General features: G+C 44.3%; 1 protein-coding gene across 2 annotated transcripts; it reads left to right on the forward strand.

Annotated features, from left to right (window-relative positions):
- The first annotated feature begins 6,580 nt into the window (after positions 1 to 6,580).
- SERPINA10 (serpin family A member 10) lies at positions 6,581 to 15,446 on the forward strand. 2 transcript variants are annotated; one of them, XM_079995983.1, is made up of 5 exons: positions 6,581 to 6,707; positions 8,557 to 9,282; positions 12,646 to 12,919; positions 14,258 to 14,405; positions 15,233 to 15,446. In XM_079995983.1, the coding sequence occupies exons 2-5, from the start codon at positions 8,583 to 8,585 to the stop codon at positions 15,422 to 15,424; spliced, it is 1,314 nt and encodes a 437-aa protein (XP_079852109.1). In that variant the 5' UTR covers positions 6,581 to 6,707; positions 8,557 to 8,582; the 3' UTR covers positions 15,425 to 15,446. The 2 variants fall into 2 exon arrangements, with proteins under 2 accessions (XP_079852109.1, XP_079852110.1); XM_079995984.1 differs by having other exon boundaries at positions 6,634 to 6,707; positions 8,561 to 9,282.
- Positions 15,447 to 16,103: the final 657 nt, after the last annotated feature.

Raw genomic sequence — 16,103 nt, forward strand, 5'->3', positions numbered from 1 at the left:
CTGGGCAGCTTGCAAACATTCTGTTTGCAGCACAGGCTGAGAGAGAGAGGAAAGAGTGGCCATGTTTGGAAGGGAGAAGGGAGAGTCAGGAAGTCCTTTCTCCTCCCTCCCATCCTGCTAAATGCCAGAAACACAGCCGAAGGACCATTGATCCTCCTGATTGGCTGGCTTGCACTCCAGAAAACATTTTCTGGTTTCTCTTCAGATTGTATCAATCTTTCGCCTTTTACAGAAAACATTTTTGGAGAACCTTGAAATCCAGTGGAATCCAATACAGGCAAAGTTTGTCTCCCTGATTTTCCTTGCTTTTAATGCCGCAATAGCGAGAGCTATCAGGGAGTATAAATGAGCAACTGACACAACGCTTGTGCTTTCTCTGCCAAAAGTCACAATGTCCATTCCAATTAGTTTGTGTGTGTGTGTTTTCAGTTTTTCCCCCTCTCGCTGCTCCTGTGTCCTCCTCGGCCCCCACCACCTGGGATGAGCAAATGTCTCTCTTGTGTTCGTTCTTTGCGTTTCCTCTCTGTACCAGCCATTCTTTCCAGCCTCCCACTCTAACGCCCACATGGCAACGATTCCTTTCCCAGTACACAGCCATTTGTACAGAAGGTGGATTCTGCTTTGTAATCTCTGCTCTTGCACAGCCTATACTAGTTCATTACACTCCTCCATTTGATACCAGCATGGGCTTGTTCAGGAACAGGTCCCATGGAAGCTGAAGCAGCCTCTCACCTTTGCCTCCACCCACATTTAGACGCATAGCATGATGCTGGCAAACAGCACTAGCTCCAGTTTCAGGGGGCCACTGGTAAGGACACCCCTTAGTCCTAATCCCAGCGACTGCTGTCAGGCCCCCAACTGCAGGTTTTATCTAGATATGGGTTAGGGCTGGGCGGTATCTGGCTTTCAACACCATGACAGATCACCAGCTAAACATTGTGATATAAAGGTAAGAAAGGGTAAAGGACCCCTGGACAGTTAAGTCCAGTCAAAGGGCACTATGGGGTTGCAGCGCTCATCTCGCTTTCAGGCCGAGGGAGTTGGTGTTTGTCCACAGACAGCTTTCCAGGTGATGTGGCCAGCATGACTAAACCGCTTCTGGTGCAACGGAACACCATGACGGAAGCGCAGAAATGCCGTTTACCTTCCCGTCGCAGCGGTACCCATTTATCTACTTGCACTGGCGTGCTTTCAAACTGCTAGTTTGGCAGGAGCTGGGACAGAGCAACGGGAGCTCACCCTGTTGAGGGGATTCGAACCGCCAACCATTTGATCAGCAAGTCCAAGAGGCTGAGTGGTTTAGACCGATAGATCACAATGTCTGAAATAAGGAAGGAACTATGCAGAGGCAAACAGTAGGGCTCATGTCAGGATGCTGCCAGTGGCTCCTGGCTGGTTGCCCAGGAAAGTATAAAGACAAGAAAAGGTTTCTTGCCATCCTTTTTCATTTCAATATTTACAGAGAGAGGCTATAGAACCCAGCCTCTTGGATAAGGGCATTGTTCCGAGTGAATCTCCACCCCCGTCTCTCCCACTTCCTCATTCGGGTGCTGCTATGTGCCCTCTGTCTTTGAGCTCCTTGTTCTCCTACTTTTATGGCTCTCCGGGTTCTGGGAGCTAGAGGGTATGGGATGCTTTCTAATGACACCAAGTCAGCCAGCTGCCTCTCCGCTTCTGCCCCCTCCTCCTCATTTCCCATTATATATTACAATGTCTGAAATAAGAATGGAGCTATGTAGAGGCATCGGCCGACCCTTTTCCCCGCATCGTGATTTTTGCATAGCGCGCTCACACACAGACCATGATTTGATTCACAATATATTGTCAGGTCAAAAATTATGAAACCGATATCACAGTATGGACTTCAAACCAGTTTGGGACGATATATCAATATATCACCCAGCCCTAATGTGGACTTATCCACTAGCTGTGTCTGGGAAACAACTGACCATTTTGACTGCCCACAATACCTCAGAGCAACATGATTTTCCCAAGATTCCAGGGCTGCATTCCAATTCCCACTTACTGTTGAGATGGGAGGAACCACAAGGATCATCTAGTTCAACCCTCTGCAACACAGAAACCTTTTTTGCCCAATGTGGAGCTCGAACCCACGACTCTGAGATTAAGTGTCTCGTGCTCTACTGACTGAGCTATCCCAGGGGTATGTAAGCCCCTCTGAGCTCAGCACAACTTGCTTCTTTGTCAACACATAAAGGGACTGGTAAATATATTAAGGCATGACTAAAATGTAAAAGAACTTATCTTTTACATTAGTGAAAATTGCAGGGGGGCGTCAAACGAATGCAATGAAAACTGCCGAAGTACTAATTTTAGCACTGCCAAAGATTACTGCATAGATATTTCCTAGAGTGAGGAAGTTGAAGAAGTCACCTTAGCTTGCTCCCAGCTAGACTGCCCTTCTTCTTTTTGGCAGCTGGGCTATGTGCTGGGGTGGAAATTTCAAACAGAAATTTCAGAGCATAATAGATGAGGCTGGTTTTACAGGATTTCCTGCACCCTTAACGCAAATCAGTTGGAGCCTCTCGGATGCTATATCTGTGTTTTAGTGAGTGAGGCCATTACCCCCACACTGCAATCCTGTAACTCAGTGGCTAAATATTTTGCAACTCAAGGAAGATGGCTGAGTGGGCTCACAACATTTCGCCATTGTTTGTTCTGCTTTATCTCATTGGTAAATCATCTAGCTAGCCTTGAAGAGAGCTGCTTTACCTCAGAAGGAAGACATTTTAGGTGCATGAAGGCACATGCATATATCCATAAAATGATTTGTGGTAATTTTTTGAAGGTTTTTTTTGAGCGGGGGGTTATCAGGGTGCTTGGACCAGTTGGGCCTATGCTCTGATCCAGCAAGGCACTTCTTAGGTTCTTCATAGCCCTCCACTGCTGTGGCTTCTCAGCAACTGGTATTCAGTGATATATCGCCTATGAAAATGGAGGTTCCTTAAAGCCATTGTTTTATTTACTACAATTATAAAATTATACAATTATACTTGATTATAAAAAGAAAAAAAACCTCAAAGTGGTTTACAAAGAGCCACGTCATTTAAGTCATCTAAGCTTTTCTTCTCATAGACTCAATTTTTTACATTTCTGCTGCACTATAATTGCTGTGTGGCTCCATCCTATGCCACTCCAACAAAGTAAGATCTGTATATACATTAATACTTGGGAGCGCAGAAGCACCATCTGTTTCCAGCCATAGAAAGGGATGTAATCAAACTGGTTCCACCACTTCTTCCTTCCGATCGAAAAGGACTGCCATGACATCTAGTGGCACCAGCTGGATCTGAACAAAAGCCGACTGTGTTTCTCTTTCAATAACTGAAAGGATGCTAAGGAGCTAAGCCTTAACTTTAGATGATGATGATGATGATGATTGATTTATACGCTTCCCATCTGGCTGGGTTTCCCCAGCCACTCTGGGCGGCTTCCAACAAAATATTTAAAATACGATAAAGCATCAAACATTAAAAACTTCCCTAAACAGGGCTGCCTTCAGATGTCTTCTAAAAGTCAGATAGTTGTTTATTTCCTTGACATCGGATGGGAGGGTGTTCCACAGGGTGGGCGCCACTACTGAGAAGATTCTCTCTAACTTCGCTTCTCACATTGAGGGAACCGCCAGAAGGCCCTCAGCACTGGACCTCGATGTCTGGGCTGAACGATGGGGGTGGAGACGCTCCTTCAGGTATACAGGACCGAGGCTGTTTAGGGGGCTTTAAAGGTCAGCACCAACACTTTGAATTGTGCTCGGAAATCTACTGGGAGCCAATGTAGGTCTTTCAGGACCGGTGTTACTTGGCAGCCACTCCCAGTCACCAGTCTACCTGCCACATTTTGGATTAGTTGTAGTTTCCAGGTCACTTTCAAAGGTAGCCCCACGTAGAGCACATTGCAGTAGTTCAAGCAGGAGATAACTAGAGCAGTGTTTCCCAACCTTGGGTCCCCAGCTGTTTTTGGACTACAATTCCCATCATCCCTGACCATTGGTATTGCTAGCTAGGGATGATGGGAGTTGTAGTCCAAAACCAGCTGGAGACCCAAGGTTGGGAAACACTGAACTAGAGCATGCACCACTCTGGCGAGACAGTCCACGGGCAGACTATAATGAGGCGAAGTCCATTATAGGGTTGTTTTGTGGCAAACTCATGAGGATTATGATCTCTGCATTTTGTACTTGGTGGGGTCATCTTCTTCCTGGTCACAACTTAAATCATCATTCTGTGCCTGAACTATCCTGAATATTCAGTGGCATCCTTAGCATGTGCTATGATGTGTGAGGTTCTCACCTGTAGTGAAGGAATGGCAAAAGTCTATCCCACCATACAGATTACAAGAACATCTAAATGGCATCTTTATTTTTTGCAACTGCAAATTTTGTTTGTTTGTTTGTTTGTTTGTTTGTTTGTTTGTTTGTTTGTTTTGCCATCACTGAGTAGGGTTTTCTATTGTCTTTCCCAAATATGTTTAAGAGCTTGTGAACTACGCATTTACTGATGGAACCACCCCACATTTTTATGCTCCCATCAGATACTAATCTGGGACATAATCCAGTCAGGCACATTTGTCCTCTGCTGCAACTTTTGCAATGTGCAATAAAAATTCTTTTTTCGAGTTCACCACACATTGAAGGAACAGAACACAATTATCGGATGACAAATGTTCTGTCAAGGGCCATTGCACCATTTTCTGGAATTTGTTTAATAAGGAGGTCTTTACTTTTGGATAGAATATCATGAAGGCAAATTGGCCAGAAATACTAGCAGTGCTAGCAAGAGTGCATGAAATTATTCCCAAAGACTATGACAAGATTTCTCCTACTTTGGCCTAATGCAAAAAGTCTTGTGCAGCATTTCTTGTTGCTCTAAACGAATTATGTCTTTGTTCATAATTTTCACACACCTCTCTCTCATTCTGTTTTCACCTGTTCATTGTTCATTTTGCAAGATTTGCAGGTTCTGGGAAATGGTGCAATAATGTTTGATGGATCGCTGCCATCCAAGAATTATGTGGTCTTCGTCCAAATGCTTCTGAAGATGCTTCTATCCCTAGCAGATTATATAAGGCTTTCAAAAAATTGTTTTGTCCAGCTCATTTTAGTAAAGTTCAATATTGCACAGCAGTGGCCTATGTATTTGAATGCATGCTTTTAAAAGAAACTGCAGGGTACAATTGAACTCAGTGCAATTTTAGTAACCGTGGAACTTCAGTTTCCCTAGAAACTGAATAAGCCTAGAAACGAGGCATAAATCAAGCCATTTAAAATGGCATATCCAGCTGTTTTCAAAAGATACATATTTTTAAAATGAAATGGTGTTTAATCTTAAAGCTTATTGCCGCCACCTTTTGAGTCTGAGCCCCCCTCCCTCTTGTAAAAGGCTGCAGCCGATGTGCTCTAAGGCCTATTGTTAATCTTGTAACTGGGTTCAAGGCCTAACTTTTCTAAAGACTCCAGATCGATTTTATCATCCTGGTCCCGCCACACAGAGACTGTTCAGATGATGGTGATGAAGAAGTTTAGTGGAGAAGGCACCTGCTGAATCTCTATTGGCAGAACGGGCCAATAACACAGAAGGCTCGGTTTTGTGTTGATGTCAAATGAGCCCCACCAATTTGGGGCAACCAGCAATGCTCCTACAGATAATCTCAGTGGTCAAGCTGGGATTCAAGGGTTCAGGTGGTCCCCAAGGTAGTCTGGACCCAGTGAGGAGTAAGAAAAGGTGAGCTCAGTGCTACTGAGATAGGCACACTAGTCTGCTCTTTCTCTCTGGGCTCCGGCTGAGGAAGGTCCCCATTACAGTGATTATGGGTAATGCAACTTAGGTCACACGCTACTTCATTGGTGCTCTTTCAGAAGACCATTGCCAGCACATAGATGCTTGCCAGCTTAGATGCTTGGATTGGCTTCCGTTTTGCTACAGGGTCGTTTCAAGGTTTTTATGAAGCCCTTAACAACATGGTTCCAGGACCACCTGGTTCTTTATATCCTGGCCTAACCACTGAGATCTTTGGGGGAGTTTCCTTTGACGGTCCCCCATGGCTCATAACTACTAGAAGGCATGAATGCATTGTAGTGGGCCCAAGCCTGTGGAACTCCCTTGCCCCTGAGATTAGATCTTGCTGTTCCTGACTTTCTTGCTCCCACAGCATTTTAAGATAGTTTTCAGTTTTATGATAAACGTTTAAAATGCCGAATAATAATAATAATTTACGATAAGCATTTCAAAATGCCTAGTAATAATAATAATAATACCCCAAGATTGTTTGTGCAAGGGAAGCCAGCTGAGGGAGAAGTGTTCTTTCAAAGCTCTGAGGTGCATGTCCTTGAGAACCAGTGCTTAATACCTACCAAAACCACGCTGTTCTTCCAAGTATGTGGACAGGAAACCGACTTTGGTGTTGCCTTTCAGAAGTGTTTACGTTAAACTTCTTGAAAGCCTTTTCATGCTCTTCTTTTAACTCCACATGTCGCTTACTGGAACCTGCCTGGCATTGCAGCACTTAGTCCTTCTCTGGAAGTCATATGTCCTGTTTGTCCTTTAGTTAATTTGCAACAGACAAAAGTATGAAGCTACACTTTGGAACGGCAAATATTTACCTCAGGATCTCACTCATTTGGAATAATAACATTGCAACTTGATTTGCACGGGAGTCAGAAAAGTAAGAAAGAAGCTGTCCCGTTGGTAAGATTTGCAAAACTAAATTCATTTTAAAAGAATATAATGGAAGGGAGGTCAATTGAAAGTGGTCACTAGTTAATTCACTGCTGCATTTTAAACACTGAGGGTTTGTGTGTGCTTTAGGGCAGTTCAAAACGTATCTCCTACTTTTGAATGCCTTACTACTCTTAAGGGGAAATGTGAATAGCTCCACAGGGATTCTCCTCTGTATTTTTGAACTTTTTTGTTGTTCCAAAAGCAATCCCTCTAAGAAGATGAGTTAACAGTGGTGGCATGTCATTGGTAAATCCTTAAAATGTTTAGGCTTAATGCCTTACATTACAAGCAACTATGGAACTGCACCATTTGCTTGGAATAGCTGTACCAAAAATAGGAAGCTGCTATATACCAGGTTAGGCTAATTGTCCACCTAGCCCAGTGCTGTCTACTTTGGCAGCAGCTCTCCAGGGTCTCAGGCGATGCTTTCTTAATGCTTGCCATGTGACTCTTTAAAACATTCTCAGACTGGTATCCCTAAGCCTGTGTTGTTTACATTCAAGCTAAGCAATATTTAAAACCAAGCTCTTTTCTTATTCTGCATTCACACATCTCCTTCTTCCTCTGGGAGCCTTGAAGGAGGGAGACCCTGCTTTCTAACCCACATTATTTTGAATGTGCCTCTAAAACAGTTCAGGTATATTCCAAAGCCCACTCCTAGAACACCCCATTTTTAATTTTTCATCTAATCAGAATGCCATTGTTATACCTATTTGAGAATGACATTGCAGGGGTCCTTCCATTTGCATTCACATTGTTCAGCCTCAAACTAAGAATTAAAAACTTAGTCACTAAGTATTTAAGAGCAGAATTAAACTTGGCAAGTGGTTTGGGTGGCTGCAAGGATTAATGGGGGGGGAGCCTATTTAATCTTAGGCTGTGTACATACCATACACAGTTTGTTAAATGTGCTGGGAATTGTAGCTCTGTGGTGGGTAAACTACAGTTCCCAGGATTCTTGGGTTGGGAATGTGCTGTAAATTTATAATGTGAATGCAGCCTTAGAGGAGCCTTTTCCAAATTAGGATGCTCAGAAGTTGTTGGCCTCCAACTTCCATCATTCTCAGTTAGCATGGCCAATGGGCAAGGCTGGTGGGATTTGGAGTCCACCAATATCTGGGAACCCGAGGTTAAGGAAGCCAATCTTGGAGAAAAGATTAGATATGAGTATGATGCATGGGATAAATATACCCTCCAACATTTCTCTGATGGAAATAGGGATGTCCTATTCAGTTGTTGTTGTTGTTGTTGTTGTTGTTGTTGTTGTTGTTGTTATACCCTGCCCATCTGACTGATCAGGTTTAAGGTGCTGGTTTTAACCTTCAAAGCCCTATACGGCCTAGGACCCTCGTACCTACGGGACCGCCTCTCCTGGTATGTCCCACGGAGGACCTTACGGTCTTCAAACAAAAACATCTTAGAGGTCCCGGGCCACAGAGAGGTTAGGCTGGCCTCAACCAGAGCCAGGGCTTTTTCGGCTGTGGCTCCGATCTGGTGGAACGCTCTGTCACAAGAGACTAGGGCCCTGTGGGACTTGACATCTTTCCGCAGGGCCTGCAAGACAGAGCTGTTCCACCAGGCCTTTGGCCAGGGCACAGCCTGACCCCCTCCTTTGGCAATCCTCACAGAACTCTAGCCCAATGGTTGCCATTAATCTGATTTGAACTGATTTTAGAATGAAATGATTTTAGAATGTTGTATCATTTTACTGAGTGTCCTAAGGAAAAGCGGAACATTCTGGGATCAAAAATTCTGGGACTGCAAAAATAAAGTATCTTCATACATTTCTCTAACCTATTTTCACTTTATTCACCAGAAAGAAGTTCATTGCTGTCCTCCAACATGAAATCTGCCTTTTTTCTTGTCTTACTTGAACTGTGGGCTGGCTTGTGCTTATCAAATGAAACAGCTGGTGTTTCAGGGGTGGAGACAGAGCAGAGTATCATCCTAAACCTCTGGCCTTTCAATGACACTGATAAACTATCCCTACATAATACTGTGCCAGATCCATCTGGGGAAGAGTTTGTGCCGGAGTCCTCCATGCGCAACTTCACAGAAAAGAACACCAATTTTGGATTCAATCTCTACAGAAAAATAGCGCTGAAGCACGACAACAATGTGTTCTTTTCCCCATTGTCCTTGTCCTTCGCTTTGGCAGCCTTCTTGCTGGCTTCTGAAGGGGAGACACACCACCAAATGCTCCAGACTCTAAACCTCCACCTTCTGGATGACAAAGAGAACCGGCTGCCATCTTTGTTCCAGCAGCTAAGTGTCAGCCTCGCCAAGAACAAGGAGTTCACTCTTTTGCAGGACAGCTTCTCTTTCATCCAGAAAGGCTTCCAGATCAAGGACGTCTTCCGCAACTTGTCCAAGCGATACTTCGATATGGAGTTTCTGACGGTTGATTTCCACAACTCTACTCATGCCAAAAACGCCATCAACCAACATGTGAAACAAAAGACTAGAGGGAAAATCCCTAGCTTGTTCGATGAAGTCAGTCACCAGGCTAGACTCATCCTGGTGAACTGCATTATCTTTAAAGGTAACTATTATTGTGATCATAGATATCTTTGCTGTTTTTTGCTTCATTTCTTAAGAGAGGTGAACAGAGCTGTGGTTAACAGCTAGGTTTATGGAAGAGTCTTTCTGCCTGCCATTCTACATTATGAGCAAGACCAGACCCTCCAAGTGTCCCTATTTTCCAGGGACAGTCCTGAATTTACAGAAGCCATCCTGGTTTCTTATTTGATCCCACAATGTCCTGCTTTTCCTTAGGACATAACTATTTTCATCGGAGAAATGTTGGAGGGTATGGAATAGGATGTCCCTGGGGCTTTTTTTCAGCCGGAACTCACCAGAACTCAGTTCCTGCCCCTCTTAGGTGGGCGCCATTGCCGTTCTAAGAGAATGAGGGAGGTGTTCATGGTGAGTTCAAGCACTTCCTTTTCTAGAAAAATAGCACTTAATATTTCTACTTTCACTGGTGAAATGTTGGAGGGCATGCAAGTCTTATCACCACATTAATTCCTTTTCTCTCATCTCTCTTGTTCCTTTATTGGCACCTGAAGGGCCAGCTGCTTCTCGTTAAGGGGTTCTAGGGACCAGCTGCCCATCCCTAGACTAGGGCTAGTCCAAAGAAATCTATGTATCTGAAGCTAGCATTGTTGCCATAATTGCCCCAAAAAGCAGTACAGTCATACCTCAGGTTAAATATGCTTCGGGTTGAGCGCTTTCAGGTTGCGCTCCACGGCGACCCAGAAGTAGCAGAATGCGTTACTTCTGGATTTTGCTGCTTGTGCATGCGCAAACGGTCAAAATGACTTCACACGCATGCGCGGAAGTGGCGAATCGCGACCCACGCAGGCGTGGGTTACGTTTGCTTCAGGATGCTAACGGGGATCCAGAACGGATCCCGTTAGTATCCAGAGGTACCACTGTAACCAAATCTATAAAACAGGAGTGACCAGTCACCTCTCACCAATGTAGTGTAGCTATGTGAACCTTCGAACCACACTCAGGGTTAAGTCATGTTCTGCTTGCAATCTGCCCCTGACCTCCATGCAGAAGGTGGAAGTTGTAAAAGGAGCTCTCTCTCCCCATGTATTCAATGACTTTCAGGAAGTGAAAATAGGATTCTTAAAATATGTGCATGTCCATTGCAGATCTCCCTGCAGTTTTCAATGTAGGAGCTGGTCCTCTCATAAGAACATAACACAAAAATACAAGAAGAGCCCTGCAGGATCAGGCCCATGACCCATCTAATGCAGCATTTTGGTCTCACAGTGGCCAAACAGAGGCCAACGGGAAGCCTGCAAGCAGGATGGGAGTGCAATAGCAGTTGTGATTCCCTACAACTGGTATTCACAGGCATACAATGAGGCAGAATATAGCCATCATGAGTGGTAGTTATTAATAGTCGTATCCTACATGAACGTCTCTAATCCTCTTTTAAAGCCATACAAGTTGGCGGCTGTCACTGTCTCTTGTGGGAGTGAATTCAAAGTTTAAAGATGTGCTGCTTGAAGATACTAAGGAGTTTTCTCCCACAAGATCAAGTGGGGGCCACAAACTTACATGACTTTCAAAGAGGAAACCGGTGGGTCTGGCACTGTGTTTTGTTAGGAACATTAAAAAAAAGTCCTCTCGAGTCATTCCAAAGGTTCGTCTAGTTCAGCATCCAGTGACCAGCCAGGTGCCAATATCACTCTTCTCAATTGTGATTCCCAACAATTGTCATTCAGAAGTGCAGTGGCTCCAGCCATAAGGTAGAACATTGCCATCATGCCTTGTAGCCATTGAGAGCCTTTCTCCTCCACGAATTTGTCCTGATCCTCTTTCAAAGTCATCCAGGTTGGTGGTCATCAGCACACCTCTTGGGATGTCATATAGATGCGGACCCACGTGGGTCCTCTTCGCTATTGCAGAATTTCGCACATTGGCAAAAATCAAGGCCATCTGCGTCCTCCCTCAATTTCTGTCGACCCTTTTAATAAGTGGAGAAAAAGACTGCAAGGAATGTTTCCAGCCACTGGGTGTTGCTTGTCAGGAATATTTTCAAAGGGCTCCATGGCAACCAAAAAGACACTGCAATTAAATATCCCCTAATTTCTCTCTTCTATATTTTTAGCTCCTGTTCTGATTTTTCACTCCTTCACTAATTGTTGAGTTGTGATAAAGTGTGCTGATGAGAAAAAAAGAAGATAGAGCTATCTTGAGCGCAGGGAGGCTACAGAAGCTCCATTGGCTTCGGTGGGCTTTAAGCAACCTACAAGTATGCAGGATGGCACCCCTTCTGCGATTGAAAGGGCAAGCCTGGGAGGTCTAAAAGGTGACTCATAGAGAAGAAGAGAAACTATGTGGAGTGGGGAGAAAAAGATGTCACAGAATCATAGAATCGGAAGGGACCCTGAGGATCACCCAGTCCAACCAATATGCAGTTGTCCCTTCTGGGGATCAAACCTGCAACTTATCAGCACCATGCTCTAATCAACTGAGCTATCTAGCCAACTGTTCAGGGTGGGGACAAACAAGAGACTTTTGAAGGTGTTATGGTAACCCAAATGCCACATTCCCTTCTGGGCAATTTTCCAGGCAGGACCAGAGGCAAAAGTGGGAACAGCAATGAATGTAAACCTTATTTTTGCACAATAAGCTAGTTCCTGCACATGCACACACAAACCCCATCTCCATACTGTTAGGATAGTTCCGTTCCACCTTAAAGGATCAGGCATGATTGTTGTGTATCACATGCCTGTTTACTTCCAGCTTCTCACTGGGAACTTCCATTTTGTATATAGTTTTTGTTCTGGCTGTTTTCCTGGACACGGAGGCAAGCAGTCATGTTTTTCCTTTGTTCTGATCTACGTTGAATAAAGCTGTAAATGTGCTCTCCTGTCTGCATCTTCTGTTGTGGAGACTCTGCTGAAAGGGTGTGCACGGGTCTTAGAATGTCTCTGAGGCTAGTGTCGCCAATTGACTGATGCTGTTCCACGGGAGACCGGTGATCGTCTGGAGACAACTGGGGGCCTGCCTGATGCCTCTGTCTCCCTGGCAGTATCCCAACATATACTCCTCCCCATATAAGCCTGAGGCATCATCACACTTCAAGCACACCTTTCATCACAACAAAAATATGTATGAAGTATGGCCAACAAAGGCATGGCTTGGGAAGGAGCTGCCTTTGAGGGCTATACACCAGGAACTGTATTAGAAAAGCAGTGATCAACCATGTCAAAGTTACATGCTTTGAAATCCCATTCATTTCAGCGGAAGGGTTAAGCACATGCTGAAATGGCAATCAATGGGGACTTGGCTTTGTCTGGATTGTCCCTGATGTTTCCTGCAGCTGATGTGGATTATGTCAGCATTATAGAATAAATGGTTGTGTTTCTGTGTCTATTCTCAGGCAACTGGCTACACCCGTTTCCTCCCAAGAACACAGAAGTGGCCACCTTCTATATTGACAATTACAGGACTGTCCAAGTGCCGATGATGTCCAAGACAGAGAGGGTTGCCATCACGTACGATAAGAGCTTGAGCTGTGTCGTGCTGAAGTTGCCATACAAAGGGAGCGCACACATGCTGGTCGTCATACCTGAGAAGGGTGCTGATTTTATGTCCATTGAAGACCATTTAACAAATGAACTGGTGGAGTCTTGGCTTAGGACCATGAATAGCAGGTACAGGAAACGTTGTGCTTTTTGTTGCTAAGATGCTAGATTGATGCAAGCTGGAATATTCAAAGGAGAAGGAAAGAAAGAGGGCAATGTACCTGAATAGGGAAGGAAAGGGGTTTAACTATGATGGATCCCTGGAGCTTGTCACCTTTTCCACAAAGGCAAGTTCTTTGCTTTCACTTCTTCTGGGAAATGATCAAGCACTGGACCACAAAAACATATAGATAGATAGATAGATAGATAGATAGATAGATAGATGATAGATATAGATATAATATTAAATATAATTATATATATATATAAATTGTGTGTGTGTGTATTCCTGTATCTAGGCCCAAACATCCTACAGTATGCAGAGATGATGGGAACCATAGAAGTTACATTTCCCATGGCTTCTGGAATCACAAATTAACACTTGTATGAACAAATGAACTACATTAAGGAATTTTATATGTTTGTCAAGGTCCACATTCTCTGAATGATATAATTGACTCCCCTACACGGGGGTTACATTCTGGGGATAGTGCATAAAGCCAAAATCGTGTATAGTCAAAACACTCTCCCTGCACCTCTGAGCACCTCCCCAAGGCCACCAAACACTCTCCTTATACCTCCAAATGCTCTCCCAAGTTGAGTACAATGCTGGAGGGGGGATTGCCGATATCCCCCCCGCAGCCCATCCTCTTTTTTTTTTTTATTCACTCAAGTTAAATGTGCATAAGTTGCGAGTCAACTGCATCAGTGGATATGCCAAGTCTTTTAGATGATATATTTTACACATTGACTGGTGAATGTGCAGTCTCCAAGAGAAGAATATGCACACTGACCAAGCAACACTCATTGCTTTGCATATTTCCCTGAGTTCATTCAGAGAGTATGCAGACTGAGAGGGCAATAAACAAAATCCCCTGCTTGTAGAGCTGCCATACGTCTGGATTTCCCTGGACACAGCCAGGAAACGGGCTTGAAAATGGAGTACAGGGGGGATTTCTGTGAATCGGCAAAATGTCTGGGAAAACCCAGATGTAGGGCAAGTAGGGTTTTATTTTTAAAAAAATCTTCAACAAACCCAGAAAAGCCTATTAAAAGCTCAACAACTTTGAGGGGAAAAACACACACAACTGAACAACTTTGACCCCCCACCTCACCCCCACAGATGAAAGCTCAGCAACATTTGTCTGGATTTTCACTTTTGGGAATATGGCAACCGTACCTGTTTGTCAATGTTCATTTATGCCCATTCTTCATAGCTGTCCAGTCAATGTGCACAATGAGCAGTTTTTATGCACAACCTCCATTCAACTTTCATTCGTCACCAAATATTGTTTGTTTGCATTACAGGAAAATGGACATTTACTTTCCAAAGTTCAAGCTAGACCAGAAATACCACATGCATCAGTTGCTTCAAGATCTGGGAATTAAAGATCTTTTCTCCAATGAAGCAGACCTCAGCCACCTCACAAATGAGAGAGATGTAAAAGTATCCCAGGTAAGTGTGACCACTTTTCCTGCAGAAGTACATGCTACCCCATTTCACAAGGCACAACAGCCCCAACATTGAGATCCAGGCACACTGCTGGGTACCATTTGTTCAGTATCAGTGTGCTGGGAAGAAGATTGGCATTGCCAGATTAGACAACGCTGATCACCCATTTGGAGGCAGGAAAAGAGAAGGGAAACTAGGATCTTAAAGCAATCAAAAGTGATGGTGCTTAAATTGCTTTGGTGGTGTGCACATCTCTCTGACCTACCCAATAACTTGCAGACTACCATGCTGGATTTGAGGTGTTTTCACTTTCACAGGACCCAATCCCAAAAAATCATCTGTGTGCAGAACCATGTTGCAGTTGTGTGGATAACCACCTTTGCTGGAATGGGACAACATGACTGCAATTAACATAAAAGTTTTTGTTATATTAATTACAGTGATGGAGCAGCCTTGAGAGACCAAGAGAGGGTGGAGTTTAAGCAGAAGATTGGTACCTTCTCTCTTTGCTAGCAAAAATCACCTTTCTGAACTTGCTATCTTAGCCTTTGCCAACCTGATGCCCTCTAGATGTTCTGTAGTCGAACCCCCCAAACTTGAGGGAAGCACATTGGCAACGGCTGTGCTATTTGAAGCTACTTCAATAATGGCCGGAGTCCTGTTCTCATATAAATCTTTAATGAGCCCCATGAGGGGTACCCAGCATAGCGCCCTCCAGATATTGGACTACAACTCCCATCAGCTCCAGCTAACATGACCAATGGAGATCAGTGTTGCATGAAATGCAGGCCGCTTTACTATGAGACCTCATCCATTTCCAACGTTCTCAGGTTCTCCAAAGAGCAGCTATTGAAGTGGATGAGTGGGGAACCGAAGCTGTAGCTGCCAGTGGGTCAGAAATCATGGCATACTCGCTGCCGCCAGTCATCCATGTGAACCGGCCGTTTCTTTTTATGATCTATGAAGCGAGCATAAATGCACTGCTGTTCCTTGGCAGAGTTATCGACCCTACAGAGCTGTGAATAAAAGCCACACATTTCTATTCGGTGCGTCTTCTTTTAATGGTCCTTTATGGGTTGAGCTACAGGTTACATTAAGCATGCCTCTTTTCAAACTGTGTTTATTGCATTTCCTCTTCCAGAAAAAAAGCTGGTGTTTGGGACCTCAGCACATGGGGAAGAGATCAGCTCTTTCCTTCCGTCAAATGGTTCGATTGGAGACAGCTGCTCTTTGCCTCTAAAGGTGCTGTTTGCATCTCCGCAACACCTGCAAAGAGGAGCTTGCTGGTCTTACTCATGTGAAAGTGGCCATGTGGGGAAAGGAGATGAGCGGATGCATATTTAGCCCTAGCCCTGGGGTTAGAATCATAGAATCATAGAGTTGGAAGAGACCACAAGGGCCATTGAGTCCAACCCCCTGCCAAGCAGGAAAAACCATCAGAGCACTCCTGACATATGGCTGTCAAGCCTCTGCTTAAAGACCTCCAAAGAAGGAGACTCCACCACACTCCTTGGCAGCAAATTCCACTGTCGAACAGCTCTTACTGTCAGGAAGTTCTTCCTAATGTTTAGGTGGAATCTTCTTTCTTGTAGTCTGGAACCATTGCTCCGTGTCCGCTTCTCTGGAGCAGCAGAAAACAACCTTTCTCCCTCCTCTATGTGACATCCTTTTATATATTTGAACATGGCTATCATATCACCC

The sequence above is a fragment of the Podarcis cretensis genome (assembly GCF_951804945.1).
Source record: "Podarcis cretensis genome assembly, chromosome: 1".
Classification (NCBI taxonomy): domain Eukaryota; kingdom Metazoa; phylum Chordata; class Lepidosauria; order Squamata; family Lacertidae; genus Podarcis; species Podarcis cretensis.